This window comes from Stegastes partitus, unplaced genomic scaffold (genome assembly GCF_000690725.1).
Source record: "Stegastes partitus isolate 25-593 unplaced genomic scaffold, Stegastes_partitus-1.0.2 Scaffold3628, whole genome shotgun sequence".
NCBI lineage: Eukaryota > Metazoa > Chordata > Actinopteri > Pomacentridae > Stegastes > Stegastes partitus.
Genome location: NW_007581359.1, coordinates 239,764 through 261,561, shown reverse-complemented (window position 1 = coordinate 261,561; position 21,798 = coordinate 239,764). Strand labels below are relative to the sequence as shown.

Genomic DNA, 21,798 nt, shown 5'->3' with positions numbered 1-21,798 from the left:
CAGATGTTAAGTGACAAGTGTGCAAATGCTCTTGAGGGACTTACGTTTATGCAACCTTACTGAAATTGCTACTTCATTAACTAATATTTATAGTTTTTGTTACATTATGAAGCAGTGAAAAGATTGAAAGACCTCCAATTTGCTACCTGCAATTATCCACGAGGAGAAAGCGAGGGCTTCATACACCGATACCAATCACGAGAAGCCTCTCAGGCATAATGGGAGGACATGACTTACCAACTATATGTCATATTTAGTTGGGCTGCGATGATAAGATGAAAGCGAAATGCCTTTTGGTTCCATTCAGGTTGAACAGGCAGGGATTTCCTCCTTAACACCACCGTCCCATCTAGTGTTGCTGCTTCCATCTGCATGCTAAAGAGGAGAACTCTCTCATAAGTGCCGGCGCCGCCAGTGATTAGCATTTGGGCAGAGGGGGACAGAGAGCGAATCCCGGAGTGTTTTTGGCGTGTACGGGGAGGAAGCTTAGTGAATGTCAATGCACGGTGCTCTGAAAGAAGGTGGACTAAACAAATTGCCGGACATGTTGCATTAGTAGCAGATGCCAATTAGAATTAAGAGTGGTTTTATATTGATAGCTGGGGGGGAGTTGTAAAAACAGAGCCACGTATCCTTAAGGGCCCACTGCAGAGATTTAATATGGCTCTTCCTCTAAGCTGGGTGACTTCTCTGGTGCAGTTTTTCAGAAGAATAGTCTAAATTAATGCAGCAGAGGCCAAAATATACCAACTTTTATTTTCGAATGGGGTTTTACTTCACACAATGACAGTTTTACATTTCCTGTAGTCTCCAAGCCAAAGCTGGAATTTAAGTTCAGATCTATAGAAGAGGAGGAGTGCACAACATAGATAAGGTTTATTATTAGGAAGACAAAAGCTTGGATTTACAAGCAACATGTATTATATGGCAGTGTATTTGAACCACTGTAGCTCTGGCCAGCATTGTTCCTCCAACAAGAGAGAGTTAAAAGAGTAGGATACAAACAACGCATTTACAGTGGAGCAGATGAATGAAGATCTTTTATTGTCTCGCATTGTACAGTGCAGATGAAAGGATCTGGCGTGCTTTCGAGCTGCGGGGTCTCCCTGAACAACAGGCACCAATTCATATGTTAACCACACCAATTATTTGCATACGGTCCCTCAATTATAAAAGCTAATGAGAAGATTATGGGAAACGCACGCTGCAGCCGACCTGCAGAATTTCCATTGTGGTCCTGTAGCTGCTCATAAAAGGCCCGTGAGAGGTATCAGTCAAAGCCGCTGAACATTCACAACTCGTGCATCGTGGCTGTAATTCATATCACTGCTTACTCCCGTACAATACATTAGATATGGATTTATGGCTCATGGAAGAGAAGTAATTAAGGGTCACCTGCAGAGAAGTATTAACCAACGTGCTAACAACATTACTTCATATTTAAACCCCTATGGTTGTGACTTTCTCAACCTTTGACAAGCCACTAAAAGACTGTGTCACTGTTCTTCTATAGCAAAGCCTTTTAAGCAGCTTCCCTCTTCCCCCTTTTAGATGTCTAATGGCACTCAGAGAAATTGCATGCAGCTCCAGGCGTGAATAGCAAGCATCGAGAGCACCCGGCAACCTCAGAAAAATAAACTCTTCCAACCTTATCCGTTTTCTCATCAAAACCTTCCTGTGCACGGAGCCATTCTCATCATTATGCCCTCCTCCATTCAGTCGTGTGCAGGAGATCCCTGCTGCTTCATTAAGGCCATGCCGAGGCTCACAAACCCCTGATTGCATGAGCCATCAATAGCACTGATTATGGACGTTAATTAGGGTGCTTGCCGTGAGAGAAAGGCTCGTCTTTCATCATAAATGTTAAAACTGTACAGTACTGATGCAATAGCAGTGAATCTGTCAGGGTTGCAGCGTTGCATCACGGCTGTTCGGCACAGACAATGACAATATCTTTGCTAATGGTTGGCATAAAGCGTGTGATGCAGTATTATCTGTTGCTGGGAGGGGGATTCAACTGGGATCCTTCCCTGCGGACTGCTATTCATTTACACTGTGCTCTGCTTCCATTCTCAGTCCTCGTGCCCCCGTCAGCTCCATCTGTGTGCTCAGACATGTCCTGACCCTCACGTTCTTCGGACAGCCTGCAAGAATGTGCCTTATCCTATGTACTTGTGTGTGTGTGTGTGTGCGTGTGTGTGTGTGTGTGTGTGTGTGGCTGCATGCGCTACGTGTCTGACATGTGCACAAAACCAATTAGTTTTGGGATGGAGAAGTAGCTGGGCATGGGAAAATGACAATGGAGTAATTGAAGAGGCCGGCTGAATGAGAGGCCAGACAGCTCAATGCAGCTTTTTACAGAGCTGTGTGTTTTCTGACAAAATGAAAAAGCAAGTCCTGAGTGAAGGTAGTCTCATGTAGCTGTAGACACTAATTAACATTACAGCCTGTCATTGTGCCGACATGAATTTTAACCAAAGAAACCCGACTAGTTAGGTGGTTTAGTGGTATTTAAATGTTCTCCACAGTAGCTTTGCATATTAAATGAATTCCTTAAATTGCATGACTTTGCACCAAATCTAGACATTCTGCCAACCATGTAGCTGTGTTTAAGGTTTTGGTGTCTTTGCAACCATTTGATGCAAGCGTTCATTTCTATGCAAACTTCCCTGACTTAATTCATCACTGAAGTTTAAGCACAGACTGGCTCCTAAATTTTTCATGACTTACAGTTTGATGTTCGCTGTGGTGGTTTGCAAATGACATCTAACTTGTAAATACGTTTTCACATCTTGTGCAAATAACTGGAAACTAAATGGCTGCCAGAAACATGAGGAAATGCCATAATTCTGCAGCACGTATTTCAAAATCTTTGGTAAAAATGCGAAATATAATGAATTGTGTTTGAAGCTTCCATTAATCAATATTTTTCTTTCTAACAATTAATCAAATATGTAGGTGTATGTTAAAGGGATTAATTATAGTAGAGCTGCACTCATTTATTGATTAGATGTAAACAAACAAATTATTCCCCCACTATTTTGATTTTTATTTGAATTTTCGAAGATATTTAGGGTCAGATATTCCAGCTGCTTACATTTGAGTATTTTCTGATTTTCTCAGGCCTCTATGAAAGTGAACTGAATTTCTGTAGGTTGAACAAAACAACTGCAATTTTTTCCATTTTTCTGACATTTGTGCACTAAAGAACTAATCCATAAATAGTGAAAAATTATTGATGTTGACCATTTTAGCATCTTTCAGCTTCACAGCTCACAACTTCCTCTTGGTTTTTTCTGTCATGGTTCTAAAAATTCAAAAAGTGAACTGCATGCTACCTGCCGAACAGCAGACAGCCAATAATAGCAACTGATTGGTTAACCTAGTGACACATTTAGCAGTTCTTAAATTCAATTATGTCCCTTAGGATGGAAGAGATCAAAACAGAGCTCCTTCATGAATGAATAGTAAGGATGCTCTGTGGATGTGTGAGTAGATAAATGCTAATATATTGCACTTGTCTCAACCTAAAAGCTAATAGTATATTAAGTGTGCTTCCATCTTTTTTTAACTGTCTCCTATAATTCAGATAATGCAGATTTAAGGAGCTAAAACAAATCTGGTCCTTAAAGCTTTCATGAGGCTGAATAAATATTGTATTGAGTTTTCAGTAACCTACTGTAGTTTATCCTCTCAGCCTTATCTATTTGAAAAATAGGCAAAAATCCTCACTGGAAGTGTCGTTACCAACCTGTCGTGTTTCTTTCTAAGAGACCATTTCCTGTTCGATTTTATCAGCCCTATGACAGCTTTTGGCACAGCTCTCCAAACTGTAGTGTGGTTTTTATCTGGGCCTCGGCAAAGGGAGCTTTATTGACTTTGGCTTTTTCCCGCTTCTGTCAGCAAAGGATGCAAAGGAGGGTTCAACAGCAGAGGTAGATACTCCTCTGATTGTGAGTGTCCTTGAAGAATTATATTCAAATGAGAAGCGGGTTTTGAACTTTCTTCTTTAAAATCCAGCGGAGCTCAAAATGCGCTCATTATGCAAGCTTTGCTACATTGCTAAAGTGGAGGTTTTTAGAATTAGGAACATGAATTCATTTGAACAGGATAAAGACTGGCTATTTTTCCACAACTTTAATTCTTAGTGATGTTTTTCGGGCTCTGGTGGTTGGTTCGTCTTAAGAGCCCCACTTGAATTTCCGCTGTCATCCTACTGTGAGAGGGATGTGAGGGGCCGGCCTCGTATCACTGCAGCTCACAGGGATAATTATAGCAAACACACACATACTGTACACACACACACACGTATCAGATATGTGCACAAAGACACACACATGCTGACCGGCTGGAGCTGAGCTGCTACACCTCATTAAATTGGGAAATGAATCCTGGATGAAGCTCTGGCTCCATTCCAGATAAGAATCTCCAGGCTTTTGGGGATTCACCATAAAACTTATAATTAACACATTTATTCTCTTGCTGTCACAGGCTGTCCTTTTTTTTTTTTTTTATGCCTCACCTGTGACTGCTCACTCTCGGCTGCTAATAAGCATAAATGGAGTTTGCATAAATTACACGTGTTCTTAAATTTCTAACACATAGTGGGTCAAAAATAAATGTTGAAGGAATGAATGTGTACAGGTTCACCACCTTTGCCTACAGCCTGCAAATGAGCTTGATGAAATGACCCGCTGGATCTTTCTATGTCAAATCCCAAGCCAGGGCTGCCTGATGGTGTAAGCGGCAGCGTGATTGGCTGCCCTAGGCGAATAATACAGGCCTTCCCGGGAGAGGTGTAGTTGAGGCCGAGGGCAGCAGACGTTAGCCTCCGTCTCTCCGTACGCTGCCAGACACCGGCTCAGGGGTCGGTACTGCGCCATGACTGTAGGGCAACACTAACAAATACCCCAGTTCCCCAAGGAGGACCGGGCCGGGACCAGGTCTGGCTGCCTGGCTGTCTTAGCCTCTGGTCCCAGACACAGCATCCACCACCTCATCTCCAGCGCCGACCCGCCCCACGCCCAACGGCAAGAGAGCAACACACATGTGAGGCTCCACCTTCAAAGGGCTCCGTTTGATTCTTTCATATGCTAACCAGCATTAATATCCCAAATTTGATAGTGTGCTTTTGTGATAATGCGGCAAATTAGTCTGCCTGTGCTCTAAATTCAGCTGTGACATTTTCATTCTGCAGATGCCTTGGGTGAGACAGGCAGGAAAAGCAAGATAACAGGTCAGACTGTTGTTGTTGTAAGACAGAAAACGACTCCTCAGTTCAGTTTCTTCATTCTTTTTGCTCATCGTTTGAGAGCTCACGTTGATGCAAAATACTGATCATTTCTCTGACGGCACAGAATTACGCTGATGAATATGAATTAGGCCGAGCAAAGTCTTTTTGACTTGCTGCCTACGATCATTTTCTGAACCCTGGGCGACGCTACAGTTTGGATTATCTTGATATTTCAGCATTTGAATTTTGCTATTATTCCATTTGTCCTCAAAAGAAAAGGATGAAGGTGTGTAATATGGCACCACCGAACTCTCAACAAGTGAAAACTTTGCACATTGTGTTTAAGTTTCGAGCTAATTACCGTCCATCCACCAGTGTTGTGATGGAGACATGATTGGATTACATTGTGTAACAAAAGAAAATCCTCACTTAATTAACACTTAATCAATGGCTACTAAGCCTCCCACCACTTTGTTCAAACATGCAAACAAGTAACCTCAGCTTAGCCTGAACACACTTTTCAACTTGAACCGTCCGTCCCCACTGAACGGAGATGTCAGAGATCTAAGATCTGTCCAGTCACACATGATATTTCCCAGTACAGCAGTCTCCTGAAAGCACGATGCTTCAGTGTCTGAAATCTGACCTCGTTGCAGATCAGTTTTGCTGCTGGCTCAGTCCATCAGTCAGTCAATCAAACTGATAAAGCTGAGAGTAAAATGGAAAGTAAAGTGAGTGTCGCCTTTGTCTTGTCCCTCGGCATGTCATCTGGCAGCTGATGTGATCGATATGGCACAGAAGCCTAATGGCATCATGACCACGGCGGTGATTAGCCGAGCAAAATGAGCCCACGTGGGCCCGGTCGCTCCCTACTGGAATGCATCAGATCAAAAAGATAGCCTCCAGCAAACTGCAGTGCATGGCAACTAGCATCGATCTGTGGCCAGAGCTATATGTGTCTGTCTCGCTCATTCTCCCCTTCTCCCTCTCTCCCTCCCTCCCTCTCTATCTGCTGCTGATGAAGAACACAGAATAGAACAAACTAAGTATTATGATTGATAGCTGCAGTAACTGGATGTGCTATTCAAACCCAGTAATCTCTGCTCCGGCCTCTATCCTCTAATCTGTGACGCTCTCTCTTTCTTTTCTCTCCCTCTCTGTAGTTGTGAATGTGCACGTGTCCTCAGACGGTGTGACTGAGCAGAGAGGCGGGGCGTCGCTGTATTCGTGGGCAGGTCTTTGCGTCACACGCCGATGATGGAGAGGAGGAGGATGGACGCGGCGCTGCTTGTGCTGTTCCTGGGACACCTGGCCGCCGCGTTGGAGGTCCCACTAGACCGTAAGGCAGCAGATCACACAGCACGCAGCAAAAACCCAGGAGAACAGAGTGATTTTTCCATAAAGAGCAACTGTCATGATTTTTAGAAAACTAAATATTGTTATAATCATATTACACATTTGATAGTATCATAAATAATGCAACACTGTTTGCTTGACACTCCAACGTAGAAACAACATACAGTACAGTCATGGACTCTCTATTTTGAGTGTAGTTCGTTCAATAACATATTTATAACCATATTTTTGAGATATCATGATATTATTTTTATTGTGAGTTCTTTCAGCTATGATAATCATGTAGGGAAAATCTGATGTTGTGGCAGGCTGAACTAATGATGGCATAAAGTAATCATTTCCAACCCTAGTTTGGCTGATAAGTGTCATCATGTTTTTTTTCCCTTGAAGGTTGGAAAAATCGTCTTATTTTTGATAATGTTACGTTTACGGCCGCAACTGTTTCTATATAGTTTCATAATTAATTAATTATTACTTTTCTTCCAAGCTTAAGATGATGTCTTAAGTTTTCTATTTTTACAGGACCAGTCTAAACCCTGAAACTATTCAGCTTGCTATCGTATATATGGTCAATAAAACCATCAATTACTCTCATTTGAGCAACTGAAGCCAGTCAATAATTGGTATTTTTGTTTAAATATTGGCTAAATGTTTTTGCAAAGTGATTAATTCCAGCTCTAATCACATTTATTCTATGAATATTTATTCATATATCCATGTCACTCTTTTTTTCTAAACAGCACTGTTTTCTTAAAGGAAGCTCTTTTTTTGCCTTCTTTTTTTGTGTGAAGTAAACACTGTTAGCTGCATTGTCCTCATTTTGACTGATGTGCAAAAGAAACGGCTGTGACAGACCGACTTTTAGCACCTCAGCCTGATGTCTGTGTGGCAGCAGAGCTTCTACGTATTGTTTGTTTGGAACTGTTGACCACTGCAGGCTGGCAGTCCTCAGTGGGGAACTGGCCTCGTTCAAACTTGGCTGTGAAGCAGGAATAAGGCAGGGAGGTATTTTTCTTCACTAATGTCTGGTTCTCTCTGCTGTCACAACTTTTTCTCTCTTGTTTGCTGATTCTTGGGGGAAAACACAACAGTTCAGGAAGGATGTAAGTCTCCAACGAATCCACCGCCAAGGCTGTGCTAGCAATTTTTGTGCATTAAGGATTCTACTTTTTTTTTTTGAGCTGTTTGTTATATTTTTCGATTACATTTAGTTTGTTTTATGTTGAAAGCGTTTGAGTGTGATTTTGAGTGGACTTTGCATTTTGCATGAATTGATTTTATTGTTTCTTTGTTTGCTGTTTTTGTTCCGTGTTTCTGCAGTGGTAGGACATTTTCCGTAGCGCGATATTGCAAACAGCATGAGTTCTTATATGATTTGTTTTGTCATAGTCCATTAGTTATCTCCCCAGCACTGACAGGAATACATTAAGCATCGGATCATTGCAATAAAGGATAATGTACCTGCATGCCTTTCTGCTGTTGCACACGTTGTGAGAGCTTTTTGTGTCTGTCAGCAAACAGCTGTCTGGTTTCATTCAGTGTGGTAAGTCTGCATGGGACTGGTAAAGACTGCTTGTGTGGTCAATACAGCAGCAGAAAAAAAGACTTTGTTATGCAGCAAAGGTCATGATTAAACATCGCCCGTTTTCTCATCGCCCTTTAGTGCCGCAGCCGCCGACCATAACTCAGCAGTCCCCCAAGGATTTCATCATTGATCCTCGAGAGAACATTATAATCCACTGCGACGCAAAGGGGAAGCCACATCCCAGGTAGGAATCAGTGCACAGCGATTTAGCATTCAGGATGCTGTTAGATGAAGGAGAGATATCCCAGGTGAGGATTCAACCACCACCTGTCAAAACCCAGAAAAACGTTTCAGCTAACAGCAAGTTTTCTTGGAGTTCAGTTGAAAAAAAGGAAAAAAAAAAACGACTGTCAAGAGTCTGAGTTTATTCAAACTTTAAAATAAATAAATGCTATTTTATTCATGGGCTGCCCTTGCCAGAGGCTGATTTTAATGATTCTGAATGCTTCAGATTTGTGTAACACCTAATTAATTTGCCAGGCATCAGCAGTGCACACACTTTTCTACTTTAAGAGATGCAAGAAACCTCATTGACAAAATTCATTTCTTAGCCCTTTATCTTAACTTTATTCAAACTACAGTAACTTTATTCATAAAACTAGTGTCGTATGTCACCATCGCCACAACACAATGTTTAAAAACTTATATGTAACTTTAAATATTCATGACTAAATTAGCAGATTAGCAAATTAGCATCAGTCAAAGTTAAGTAAAGGGAAACAACATCATTAACTCTGGAGAACTCTGACATAAAGTCCATGTTCATGTTCATAACCATTACTCATAGTAAGTAGCTGGTTAAGCAAATAGATTTTCAGGGACTTTTGTTCTCTTTTGTCCGTGTTATTGTTTATTAGAATAAAATACAAATATAAGTTTGTCATCCAGCAACATGTTTTCACTGAATGTTAGACACATTGTTATAGCACTTGTCTGCTTTTTCCTCAGTTTTTCATGGACGAGAAACGGGACCCACTTTGACGTCGACAACGACGCCAACGTGAACATGAAGGCCCATTCTGGGACTCTGGTGGTGGATATCAGCAGAGAGAAGGTGGAAAACTACGAGGGGGTGTATCAGTGCACAGCAAGGAACAAACATGGAACTGCTGTTTCCAGCAACATAGTCGTACGACAGTCCAGTACGTGCTGTCTCATGTTTCGTTTCTTCAAGTCATTTTTCTTTTCTTCCATTTTCTTAACATCTCACATCATGTGAAAATCAACTCCTTTTTTTTCTTTCTCTAACACTTAAGTTGCATTTTTCACCTTGAGAGCGCTCCTGGAAGGTAAAGGTTGCATGTAGAAAAGATGCACGCTTTGTTTTGCGGGATGCTTTAGCCGGTAGAGCTGAATCTCCCTTTTGTATTTCCCCTCTAGCGCATTGTAATTCAGTTAGGCATCATCCCTCTCATCTCGCCTCGTCACCTCTGTCATCATGTCAGCAACAGTCCATTAGCAACCCAAATTTCACGTCAAATCATGACACTCCTTCTCCGCTGACGTACGTGTTTTTCTCCGACCAATCCAGGATCCCCCTTGTGGTCGAAGGAGAAGATCAAGCCAATCGTGGTTCGGGAGGGCGTGTCCTTGGTGCTGCCATGTCGACCCCCAGCCGGCCTTCCTCCTCCCATCATATTCTGGATGGACAATAGTGAGCTGCTTTATCTCATAAGTTTCCTTCTGGTAACCTTATGTGTCTGCTGTCTAAGAATACATGTTGGTGGTTTTACATGTTAGTGACCCATTTGTGTGGGGCAGACTCGTACACAATTTAATGTGTGTTTCTACTGTTGTATGAGTGTGTTTTATGTACAGTCGTCCTCAAATGTATTCATATCCTTCCATTAAAAAAAAAAGGCAAAATTCACAACAGTCACTAAAAAAGCTAGAAACTGAAAAAAGTAATAATAAATAAAACATTTCTAAATTACAATTTGGTGAAATAAGGCATTGCTTTTGAATTGTGGTTGAAAAGAATAATTTTAAAAAACAAAACAAAACAAAGCTGTCCTGGACAAATGAGAGCACTTTGCTGATGAGCAGTGGATTAAAATAAAAATACCTGTCAGCAGGTACAGAAGTCTGATTGAGAGTTACAGAAAACACTTGATTGCAGTGATTGGCTCAAAGGGTTGTTCAACTAAATATTAGTTCACGGGTCCCATCAAGCTTGTTTGCTTGTTGTTTATATATATATATATGTTGAACCACAATTCAAAAGCAATGTCATGATTTTCACTATTTTTTTATTTCGTATTGCTTTCATCAATTTCAACTTATTTCAGTGACAGCTGTTTTTTTCCTTTTTGAATGGGAGGGTATGAATAAATTTGAGGACAACTGTGTCTATTAGTGTCCATTAACTCCAACAAGTTAGATAGCTCTTTTAAATTCTGTAGATTTTATGCTATTAATCGATTTTCCTTCTACACAGATATAAATAGAAACTAATATTTGCCTTGAACACTAAGGACAATGAATCTGCAGTTAAACAGTATCACATGCTTTTAAAAATTGTCAGCTAAAATGTGAAAATTTCAACCTGATGAACCAAAATATGCAAACAAACATGCTTGAATGCTGCACATTAGATGCACCGAGGCCTAATTTGGAGCATTTTAACATATTATGGGTTTGATTTAAAGGTGATAGTTTATCATGAAATGTATCACTGTGGGAGAGGCTTTATTGTAAATATATCATATAGCATCATCTTTCAAACACAGCTCCATATATTCAATAGAACTGCAGATAAACTTATATTGCTTTACGTTTCAGACTTTCAGAGGCTGCCTCAGAGCAGGAGGGTGTCCCAGTCGCTCAACGGTGACCTATACTTCTCTAATGTTCGCCGAGAGGACTCCAGGAACGACTATATCTGCTACGCCCGCTTCCCTCACACCCAAACCATCCAGCAGAAGCAACCCATCAACGTCAGGGTCCTCAACCGTAAGTCTGACTCTGCGTGTGTGACGCAGAGAACAAAGCACCGAAATCCACTGAAGCTGTAATGAACCAGCGCGGCTGAGACGAACAGGGAGCGACAGTGTTTGTGTGTAATGTGTGCGCATGAGAGGCAGTTCGTCTGCAGTAGTATGTGCTGGCATGACTGCGTAGGAGGGAGGCGGCGTTTCCTATCTGTGATCCCATCCTGAGAGACGCCAGCGGTCGTCATCCCACTGAAAAGACATATTGTCAGCGCTCTCATGGCTCTGCGGACTATCTGCCAGGCAGCCGTTTGCTATCACTTCTCTGAGATGTTCTGTATAAACACTCTCCTCCAACAACAAAGGCTGCTCTCATCCAGTCTAGCGTTTGCAGCTGACGTGACGACGGGCCATTCCCGCTGGATTCCTACGAAAGTCGTTCATTATCACTTTTTTTGAAGTTTTGTCGTGTTGCTTTTGATTTTGTGCACTGTCATGTTAAGCTGTCAAAGCATGTGCTTTTATTTTTGTCGTGATGATTTCAACTTGTGGTTTGTGTGATTTTTTCTGTTGTGTTGCAGTGGATGCAATCAATGACACAATGGCAGATTTTTACAATGACACTGATTTATTTAGTGGTGAGTTTTGGCACCCCCTAGTGTTTAACCCCCGACTTCGAGCTTTCAAACTCCAGCTCTTACCTACTAATGCTACCCCTTCTACCCAACGATCCTGAGGCTTAACATCTCACTGGTGTATTTAGGGGTGACATCTGGCACCCTCTAGTGTTTATCCCTAACATAGAGCTCCAAACTGTACTTCACCCACTAACTCTACCCCTCAAACCCAAGAATCCAAGATAATTCTCTGTCCTTCTGTCACTCCTGCTCTGTCCAATCAAAACCCTTCTGTTAACTATTTCCTTCCTAGACTTAGCACTGCATGCTGACTTCGTTATAAAACTGATTGTGTAACTTAAACATGCAACATTCTGAAAATCACAACAGAGCTTTGAAAAGAATACAGTAAAGTAATTAAGTCCCAACTTCAACACACTAAAATAAAATCTGATGGATGATGAACGATGGATTTGATCCGATCACAGCTCCTCTATTTCATTAAAATTCTAAATTTTGTTTCCTGTCAAACATGCAGCTGCAATCTTAACTTCTAAAATCAGTCTTTCCATGCTACCCGACCTGATTTCAGCACCAACTCTCGCTTTCATCAATTATTTTCTTCTCAGTTCATTTCTCTTTGCTTAAAATATCTTTTTTATTTCTCCTTGTCTAAACAGTCCTACGCAGAACACCTGCAGACACAATGATTCTCATCAAATGACTGAAAATCACTGCTATCATCAAAAACAACCACTCTGGTTTTTACATTATTACTTTAGATGATCACTTTTGCCCTTTTCAGACATGAGATACGTGACATTGCTACTTTATCAGTCTGACAGCGTTCTGTCATTCAGGCTGACATCACGTTTACATCGTGTTCCTCCAGGCTTCATTTACATAGTAGAGCCACAGTCTGCGCTCATATTTGTCCTTTACGCAGGTTTTTGTTGTACATCAAGTGATGCGTGATACGCGTGAATAAACAAAAGACTAAATCTTTGCTAAAAGCAAGCTGATCAAACTGTGAAAACAGCCTAGTTACTTTATGATTTCATAAACACTTCTTGTGTGATGATATCTAACTAACCCATAGTTAAATGAAAACATCACAACAGCTTCATCAGTCGCTGGTATTCAACAGATTTAGAGGAACATTTCCTACAAACAGCTGAAAGAAAGAAAGTAAACTTCAGCTCCTGTTAATGTTTTGTCAAAATTCAGATTACATTAGCTGTTTTTGCGTCCCATTAATCTGACTTGCAGACTCTTTTATTTGTATGATTTGTTTTATTTCAGTTTGTAATAAATGTAAAATTGTTGGCCAAAATGAATGAGAAAGAAAACCCATAGGAGCTTCAGTAGAAAGCAACCCTTGCTTTTTTATTTATTTTTATTCTTTAAGATGTTTAACCGCTCAGAACTGAGAGTTCAGAACTGAAGAAGCCACTTAGATGAGAGGTGAAACATCTTCAAGAACCTTAAAGAGAAGTCCAGTTGCTTTCTACTGAAGCTTCTTCTGTGAACTGGATGACTGAGAATCTACACAGACAACGAGAAACATGTTTTGCAGCTTCAGATGCCGTCAGATTAGCGGACACGAGTGCATGTCTGAAAGGGGCTTTTGTTGCCAGCTTATTTGCCAATTCAGAAGAAGAAAACAGTTCTTTGTGTCTCTTATTGTAAGTTGCTTGTTACGTTTCTTTTATTATTAAGAGGGAAACTTATTGACAATAAACACCCACAGAAAGCAGTACAATTAATCACAACATGACAATTACATTTACATCTAACTAGAAAATATGAGAACTGCTTTACAATGCAGTAGCTTAGTGTCTGTGGGGACCAATGTAGGTTTAATTACATGACTGTTTACACAGTGGGGAAGTTAGTGATTATGAAAGGTCTTATTTGCTCTACATCTTCTCTTCATTATGGACTGCTACAGAAGTGATGGTAATGTCTTTGCTGTTTGACTCACTCTGTGTGTATGTGACTACAGAAGCCCCGATGGATGAGAGGAGGCCAACCTTCCTCATCCCATCTGACTCCTCCAGCTCCAAGATGGTGTTGAGAGGACACGTACTGGAGATGGAGTGCATCGCTGAAGGACTGTGAGTCAAAGAATCCTCCATTACTTTAGTGCTGAATGCCTCAAGTGCCCACCTGCCTGGGCGTCTTCATCACTCTCTGCCTCTTTGCCTTCGTCTCCCTTTGAATCCAGACCCACCCCTGAAATCTCCTGGACCAAAGTGAGCGGCGATCTGCCCGCCAAGCGCACATCCTTCCTGCACTATAACAAGACCCTGCGTATTATGAACGTGTCGGAATCGGATGCGGGAGATTACCGCTGCACAGCCAGAAACCAGCTCGGCGCAGTGCACCACACCATCCACGTCTCGGTCAAAGGTGTGTCCGTGACGAAACGCTCAGTATCCCATCAGACCGTCAGCTGTGTGGCAGCACAGTCGCTGCTTCTTTCCGTCTCCTCCTTCCTCTTCTCCCTCCAGCTCATAATTGATTTATGCACAGATGCCAACAGGGCAGTGTGTTCAGTGATTAATTCTCCAGCCTTCTGCTGCGCTCTGTTCTACTTTCAGCTGCTCCGTATTGGATCAGCGGCGCTCCCACGAACCTTGTTCTAGCTCCGGGAGAGACCGGTGTGCTGATCTGCAGGGCCAGTGGCACACCCAAACCCTCCATTAGCTGGGCTATGAATGGTATCCCCATAGAGAGTAAGTGCAACCTGCTCCTCTCACTACCGCTGCCTACAGTTTCCTCCTTATGGGTGTTTGAAAATTATGTGAGCTATGACACCAGAACTACATCAGTGTAAGGATTATAAAGACGGTTTTCTAAAAACACATTTTTTAAAGGAGTAATTCAAGAATTTGGGACATATATTTGCTTTTTTGACAAAAGTTGAGGTTGTGTTGTGACTGTAAGGCCCACACATATCCTCCAGTAAAAAACAACATTTTTCAGTTGTACACATTAAACAAATGAGATATAATGTGTTAAACAACACAGATTTTATTAGCATTGTACAGAGTCATTGTTTCCTCACATTTTTAGACTCTGTGCTAAGCTAAGGTAGCTGGCTGCTGGCTAGATTTATCCAGTAATAATTATGGCTGCATGACCTTGCCTCACATCACAGGAAGTGAAGTGAGCCAAATTAACTCAAGCACATCACTATGCAACTTTTTTGCTGTTTGGTACAAAATTTGCATGATTTTCATTTTTCACAACCAATATACAAGAGTAGTCCATCTTTTAGCATAATTTACACCAATTTAGGAGTGTTGCATTTCAACTTTATTCACAAGAGACAGAGTTTGTTGACGTGCAGCCTCAACAGCAGAATGAGTGACGAACATGAAAGGAACACTAAAAGCGTTAAGATTTGGTCGCGAAAGAAATGCAGCATCAGTTGTGTGGAAACTTTTAAGCTACAGAAAGGGTGATGTTGAACAAAGACAGGTACCCAGCAATGTCTTGCAACCACATGAGGACACACAACTGATTTGTTTGACCACATAAATACTGCCACAAAGCTCTGTATGTTCTGAACGCCAGCCAAAGCAAAAAATCGTTTCATTCCAGTTGTGAGAACAAACAGTTCAAAACGGTTCCTTTAAGGTTTGATATCTAGTCATGCTTATAGATGAATTAATGAATGCCAAAATTAAAGTTTTCTGTCTTGCTTGTGTCTTACACATGCATGTGCTTATCTTACACTGATTCTGCTGATCCTGCAGAAGTTTCTTTTCATTCAGAATTCTCAGTCACATCTGTAAAATTGTAAAATTCTGCTCTACATTGACAGATTCCCCGAAGGATGTGAGCAGAAAGGTGGAGGACGACACCATAATCTTCACAGCTGTGCAGACCGGATCCAGCGCTGTGTACCAGTGTAATGTCTCTAATGACTATGGCTACCTCCTGTCCAACGCCTTTGTCAACGTCCTCTGTAAGTTCATCTCACAAGCTCCATTTATATTTGAATGCTTTAGTTTTTTTTGTTCCATCTACATTGATTGCTGGAAGGTAATAACATAGCAATAATTGCTGCTGCCTCACTGCAGCGGAGCCACCCAGAGTGCTGACTCCGGCCAATAAAGTCTACCAAGTCATCAAAAATCACCAGGCCTCGATAGAATGCTCTTCCTTTGGATCACCCATCCCGAAAATTACATGGTGAGTCAATAAACTTTTGAACAGAGGAGAGGAGAGTGTTGTGTTGTGTTTGTTCGAAAGCTCATGGCGGTCGACTCTGTGCCTCAGGTTTAAAGGCAGTCGGTCCATCAGCCTGGATGGAGACCCTTACATCACCCACGACAACGGGACTCTAGAGATTCACGTGGCTCAAGCCCAAAACAGCGGCAAATACACCTGCTTTGCCAGAAACACCCTCGGTATTTCTGAGAATCACGTCTACCTGGAGGTCAAAGGTGAGAGTGTGTCTGTTCTGAAGAGCTTGAAATTATTAGCACGAGTACAATTAGCTAACCCACAGGGCAGATTATTGTAATGTGATGTTTGTCCACTGTGGGTCAAAACAACCAAAAAGATAAAATACAACAGTTAAGTCAGCTACAATAAACCTAAAAATAGTTTTTGTGAGAAAATACTTGAAAAGCCAAGTAATCTTTCTTTGCATATGCGTCATATATACTATGATCTAAAACAAACATTGTGCAATAGCATGTACATAATTACCATTCATTGTCATATAACAGTCTAAGGAGTTGTTTAAGTGTAAGATACATTTATTTTTTTTGTTTGTTTGTGTAATTTGTTCTCTGTGAACATGTAAGGGGAAGCTATTGAGAATCCGATTCTTTGCAGGTGTTAACAAACGTTTTGATTCAGATTAGTTGATAAATGAGTTGACATTAATAACCAGGTAATTAATCAATGACAATCTTTGTCAACTAAACTTTCATTTTGAGCTTATTCCAACAAGGATAGTTTAAGATATTAGGTTTTTAGTGCCTCTGACCTCCTTGTGCACCTCCCATCAGAGCCAACCCGAATCCTGAAGCAGCCGGAGTACAAAGTGGTCCAGAGGGGCAAGTCTGTGGTGTTTGAGTGCAAAGTGAAACACGACCCCTCACTCATCCCCACCATGACGTGGCTCAAAGACGACGGGGAGCTGCCTGACGATGAGAGGTTAGAGTGGTTAAATGTTTGTAAAAGTCTCTATTTTTTTGTTTTGTTTTGCTGTCAGTCTGCATCAGATGTAATAGATCAAGTAAAATTCTGTATATGTATCTGTTTCATTTACTGATTTAAATGTTTATTCTCAGAGGCTGCTCATAAAACAAGTTCAAGATTTTACATAATCAGATGATGCTGAACTGTCTGTTTGAATGTTGTTGTTTTATTTATTTTTTTACAGATTGATCGTAGACTCTGACAGCCTCACCATCACTGATGTGACAGAGAACGATGCAGGAGTGTACACGTGCATCATGAACACCTCTCTGGACCATGACTCAGCCAGCGCTGAGCTCACTGTTGTCGGTATGGAATTCTCTGCAGATGCTCAATAACACTGACTCACGAAACAGCCTCACAAATTATTAAAAAGTGTAACCTCACTCCACCTCAGGTCTTCCTAGAAAAGCAAATCTGTCCAATAACTGGCACAACGATTGCCTTTCAGCCCTTTCAAGGTTAATTGCTCGAGAGTTTACTTGAGTGTCAGAGCGGATTTAGTCAGCTATTGTGTCAGCAGCATGAATATTTGATTGTTGCCTTCTTAGCGAGCCAGATAATCTTCTTTGTTTTCTTATGGCTGACTGACCACTAAACTCCCTATTTCACTCCTGCCCTCCAACCTGGCAGAAGCCACACCGACACCACCTGTTGTCTACGGTAAACCTGCAGCACACATGAGCACCCCGATGTGCTTCGCTGACATGGACTTGTGTTGTCTCTTGGTTGTTTCTGTTAAACGCAGCATGTTGCCGCCTGAAGATGCATTTTGTTTTTGACCGTCACAGAGCATCGTGCCGTCTCTCTGTTCATTTTGGCTCACCAGCATTGATTCGTTCTGTCTGTGAGATGTTTTTTTCATAACCTTTTTTTTTTTTAAAACCAAGTTGTATGTTTGCAAAATCCATAAAGTCTGAATGCATTAAACCACTAGTGCAAACATTTAGACGATGAAATTCCAGTCGAATGCAAACATAATTTGCAAAACAGACATCTCCCCGTTGCATATTTTCAGATGCACCATTTCCTCATCACTCATATATTCCAAGCATGCGATTCACTTTATCATTACAATTCCAAAACATGAGCATCAATTTAGCCTCTCTAGTGAGCCTGAGACTCGATTTCATGCAGAGTGATTATGGAAGATTTTCAAGTTGAGCATCAGTCATTTCATATGCATGATGCAGTGTCAGCATGTGTATCATAGGACAAATAGCTTTGTCAAACGGAACATGTAACGAAATGAAAGAGCAACAAAAAGGCGTGCTTGGTGAAATCTACAAACTTGGCATTTATCGTGATTCTAGCGTCCCAGAAATAACACGACTGAGATATCCTCTCTTGTTTTTGCTTCATCTTGTCATGGCATGAACCCTTCATATTCTGTAACTGCAAAATGAAGTCAGTGTGAATATAATCCCGGGCACATGTGTTGATGTTGCTGCCGATGTTGTATTTCTCCCAGAGCGACCTGACCCACCGTCCGACCTCGAGCTGACAGACCAGAAAAAGAGGAGTGTTCAGCTCACTTGGATCCCTGGGGATGAACATAAAAGTCCCACTCAGAGTATGTGTGTGTGTGTGTGTGCATTTGTGTAATTTGGCTGACTTTCTGTGTTGGTTCAGTGTGTACATGCTCATCTGGTTGTGCTATTAAAAATGAGTATTAGTAAGAGGTAGTAGCGATTTTATTACATAGTTGGCATTTAGCTGAGTCTCTTGAACAGAGATTGAAATTATGTTCATAAGTCTAAGAAAGATAATAATCTTCAATACAGTATAAAATCAGTGCAAAAACATCCTCAAATCCTTTTTATTTATTTATTTTTAAACAGAGTACAAAGACATTTCTCCAACCTCTAGTGCAGCATAATTAGTGTGCTCAGCATGTTGCAGACGCTCATGAAAACCTGGCTAAATCCACCATTTCCTTGAAGCTTCAAAGCACTGCCACAAGTGGCATATCTTGGCAAACTGTGCTTTTTGAGTTTCCAAAAAGAAAAAAAACCTGAGGGCATTCATTCCACTTATACAAATATACTGTCAGGTTTTAGGTAAAATAATGGACTTTTTAATTTTTTAATTTTATTTTTTTTTTATTTTTGGAAAGAATTTCTGATCCAGTATGAAGACTTGCTGCACCATCGAGGTCACTGGCATAATCTGACAGAGGTCCCTGGAACCAAGACGACAGCCCACCTGAAACTGTCCCCCTACGTTCACTACACCTTCAGAGTTTTGGCTCTCAACGCCATGGGGTTCAGCCACCCCAGCTTACCCTCCAGAGTGTACAAGACGGATCCTGCAGGTACTGAGTCAGCTGGATAGTTGTGTCATTTCCTCAACTGCCTCATTTGGGATTTCACATGTAACTTACTGCAATTGTACACTTGTTCATTATTTAATGCAAAAATAATTGCATTAGATAGGTTATCTTTTAACACAGAAAAAAAAGAATGATCAACATATGTATCAACATTCTTTGAATGCTTTAATACAGAAGTCAAACGACAGTGAAAGATTTTGTTTTGGATAATTGTTCATTTTGTCCTTAATAATGTGTTTTCCAGCTCCAGATGAGAACCCAACAGGTGTACAGGGATTTGGAACAGAACATAACAACCTTGTAATCTCCTGGAAGGTAATAAAGTAGTACCACATAATATCATCAGTTATATCATAATCCTCAGGCATTTACCGTTGTCCAGGGAGTACAGTGATACATGAAAATCTCCTTGTACTTTGAAGTATGATTTTGTAACTGTCTGGTCTTATGAGCTTTCTTTCTGTGTTGTTTTTTTAAAATCATCCTTTATTGTCAATCACCAGACCCATACATATATATATATATATATATAGCATTATGTACTGCTTATTTTCTGCACAAGAGTGTTATTGGAAAATAAGGTGCATTTAAAGCTTTCTCCTCTGCAGCCTCTGTCAGGCTTCCAGGCTAACGGCCCAGGGCTTCACTACAAAGTGATGTGGAGGCAGAAGGTGCTGGACAGCGAGTGGACCACAGTCACTGTTGCCAACAATTCCAAGTTTGTTGTGTCTGGAACGCCCACATTTGTTCCATATGAGCTAAAAGTTCAGGCTGTAAACGACCACGGAGCTGGACCTGAGCCTAAGATTGCCGAAGGCTACTCGGGAGAGGACCGTGAGTTTCACCGACTCTGTAGACTCAGAAAACAAGTGATGCCGGCTGCGTAACCTATGACACTGATTCAATATGTTTCTCTTTTGCATTTAGCCATTGCTATGTTATGCTCTTTGTCTGTTGTACAGTGCCGATAGGAGCTCCAGGAAATTTGCAGGCTGTAGTAATAAACAGCACCCTGGCAGAGGTACACTGGGATCCTGTGCCTTTTCATTTAATACGTGGACATCTCAAAGGATACAAGGTGCAGTGCTATGGACCACTTACAGTGTAGCATATACACCAATCCTACCAACCACAATGTGTACACACATACACACAGTCAGTGAGTGTATATCACCTGTGCCTTTGTAGGTGTATTACTGGAGAAAGCACAACCTCCACAAACACAACCCTGACCACATGGAGAAGGACATCCTGACCTTCAGCGGGAACCACACCCACGGCATGCTGCCTGGTTTGCACCCTTTCAGCCTCTACTCATTCAATGTCAAAGTGTATAACGGCAAAGGAGAGGGTCCCCCGAGCGAAACCCTGCAGTTTAAGATGCCAGAGGGAGGTAAGAGAAGGATGGAAAAGCCTTTTTATCTGCCTGTTTTTTTTTTCAAATGAGAAGTGTCAATACTCAACATTCCGTGTCATGTTCAGGCCTAAATGTCACATTATGAATCACTACCAAATGCTATATCAAGATTTTCTATAAAACACTGATTTATGTGGATTTAATGTCCCAGATGGTTTGTTACGTGGAACTATCTAGGAAATTATACATTAAAACTGTTTGCAAAGGGGAAAGCAATTTAAAAAATACTTGCCAGGTGATTGGATGAACCACCTGTCAATCATCGTCTATCACAGGCTAGCTCGCACCTAAAACAGAGCTGCCAGCACGTCCTCAAAGGATGCTGATATGTCAGAGCAACTGTAGATTGGCTCCAAGCACATAGTTTGAAGCTTGGCAAGGTGGATTATCTCATGATCGCGATCTCACAAATCTCATGATGATTCAACTGCCTCGCAAGGTAATGTGGATATAATGTAGCTCTCTGAATCTCAAAACCTGCTGACAGGTTTGCAAGGGCTGCTAACTTTAAAAAATCACCAAAATCTCACAATTTATCAGAGCCAGGAGCTAGAAAAACAGGACGCATTATTTAGTTTTCAACAATCTGAAGATCTTTGAACTACTCATGTGGCTGTAGCTCTATTGGAAAACTTTTCATCAAAATTACTATGTTCTACATTTGTCATTTAAAAGAAATTGCCAAAAATGTATCATATGTGGTGACTAGAGTTTGGAAAAAAATCTGCACTTCTTACTCCAACTGTGAAGCCAGTAGTTGCTCAACTGTGACTTCCAGTAACTGGACTAAATTGCAATTAGTGTGAGTCAAACTAAAAGTAAATTGTAAAATATCTATCGCATTTAGAGCCACCATTTTTCCAATATTATTAACACCTGTGGGCATTTAGACATCTTTTTTTTCAATTGTTAAAATCAATAATACCTTCAGCTTTTCTCTTTTTATAATCTATGTCATTAAGGTTGACATTATATCTGAAAATGTAACATTTAGTTAGGGTTAGTTTATACCTTTATTTAAAACCTTTATAATCGTAGATGTTGTGATTTAACAGTTAACCATTTTAATTGATTATTTAATTTAATATTTTGTTTCTGGTATGTT

At 41.0% G+C, this 21,798-nt stretch overlaps 1 protein-coding gene across 3 annotated transcripts in view; it reads left to right on the top strand.

Moving 5' to 3' along the window:
- Nucleotides 1-21,798, top strand: part of LOC103375900 (neuronal cell adhesion molecule) — a 46,713-nt gene that overhangs the window by 12,989 nt on the left and 11,926 nt on the right. The window contains exons 2-22 of one of the 3 annotated variants that reach the window (XM_008306196.1): nt 6,397-6,572; nt 8,253-8,358; nt 9,123-9,316; nt 9,706-9,828; nt 10,956-11,126; nt 11,686-11,742; nt 13,727-13,838; nt 13,949-14,133; nt 14,325-14,459; nt 15,554-15,697; nt 15,813-15,924; nt 16,012-16,178; nt 16,752-16,899; nt 17,129-17,253; nt 17,578-17,607; nt 18,416-18,517; nt 19,061-19,258; nt 19,521-19,591; nt 19,885-20,110; nt 20,239-20,354; nt 20,465-20,669. In XM_008306196.1, coding sequence (XP_008304418.1) covers nt 6,488-6,572; nt 8,253-8,358; nt 9,123-9,316; nt 9,706-9,828; nt 10,956-11,126; nt 11,686-11,742; nt 13,727-13,838; nt 13,949-14,133; nt 14,325-14,459; nt 15,554-15,697; nt 15,813-15,924; nt 16,012-16,178; nt 16,752-16,899; nt 17,129-17,253; nt 17,578-17,607; nt 18,416-18,517; nt 19,061-19,258; nt 19,521-19,591; nt 19,885-20,110; nt 20,239-20,354; nt 20,465-20,669 — 2,812 coding nt within the window. In that variant the 5' untranslated portion in view covers nt 6,397-6,487. The remainder of the gene's footprint in view (nt 1-6,396; nt 6,573-8,252; nt 8,359-9,122; nt 9,317-9,705; nt 9,829-10,955; nt 11,127-11,685; nt 11,743-13,726; nt 13,839-13,948; nt 14,134-14,324; nt 14,460-15,553; nt 15,698-15,812; nt 15,925-16,011; nt 16,179-16,751; nt 16,900-17,128; nt 17,254-17,577; nt 17,608-18,415; nt 18,518-19,060; nt 19,259-19,520; nt 19,592-19,884; nt 20,111-20,238; nt 20,355-20,464; nt 20,670-21,798) is intronic. The other 2 variants (XM_008306193.1, XM_008306194.1) reach the window with 2 other exon arrangements.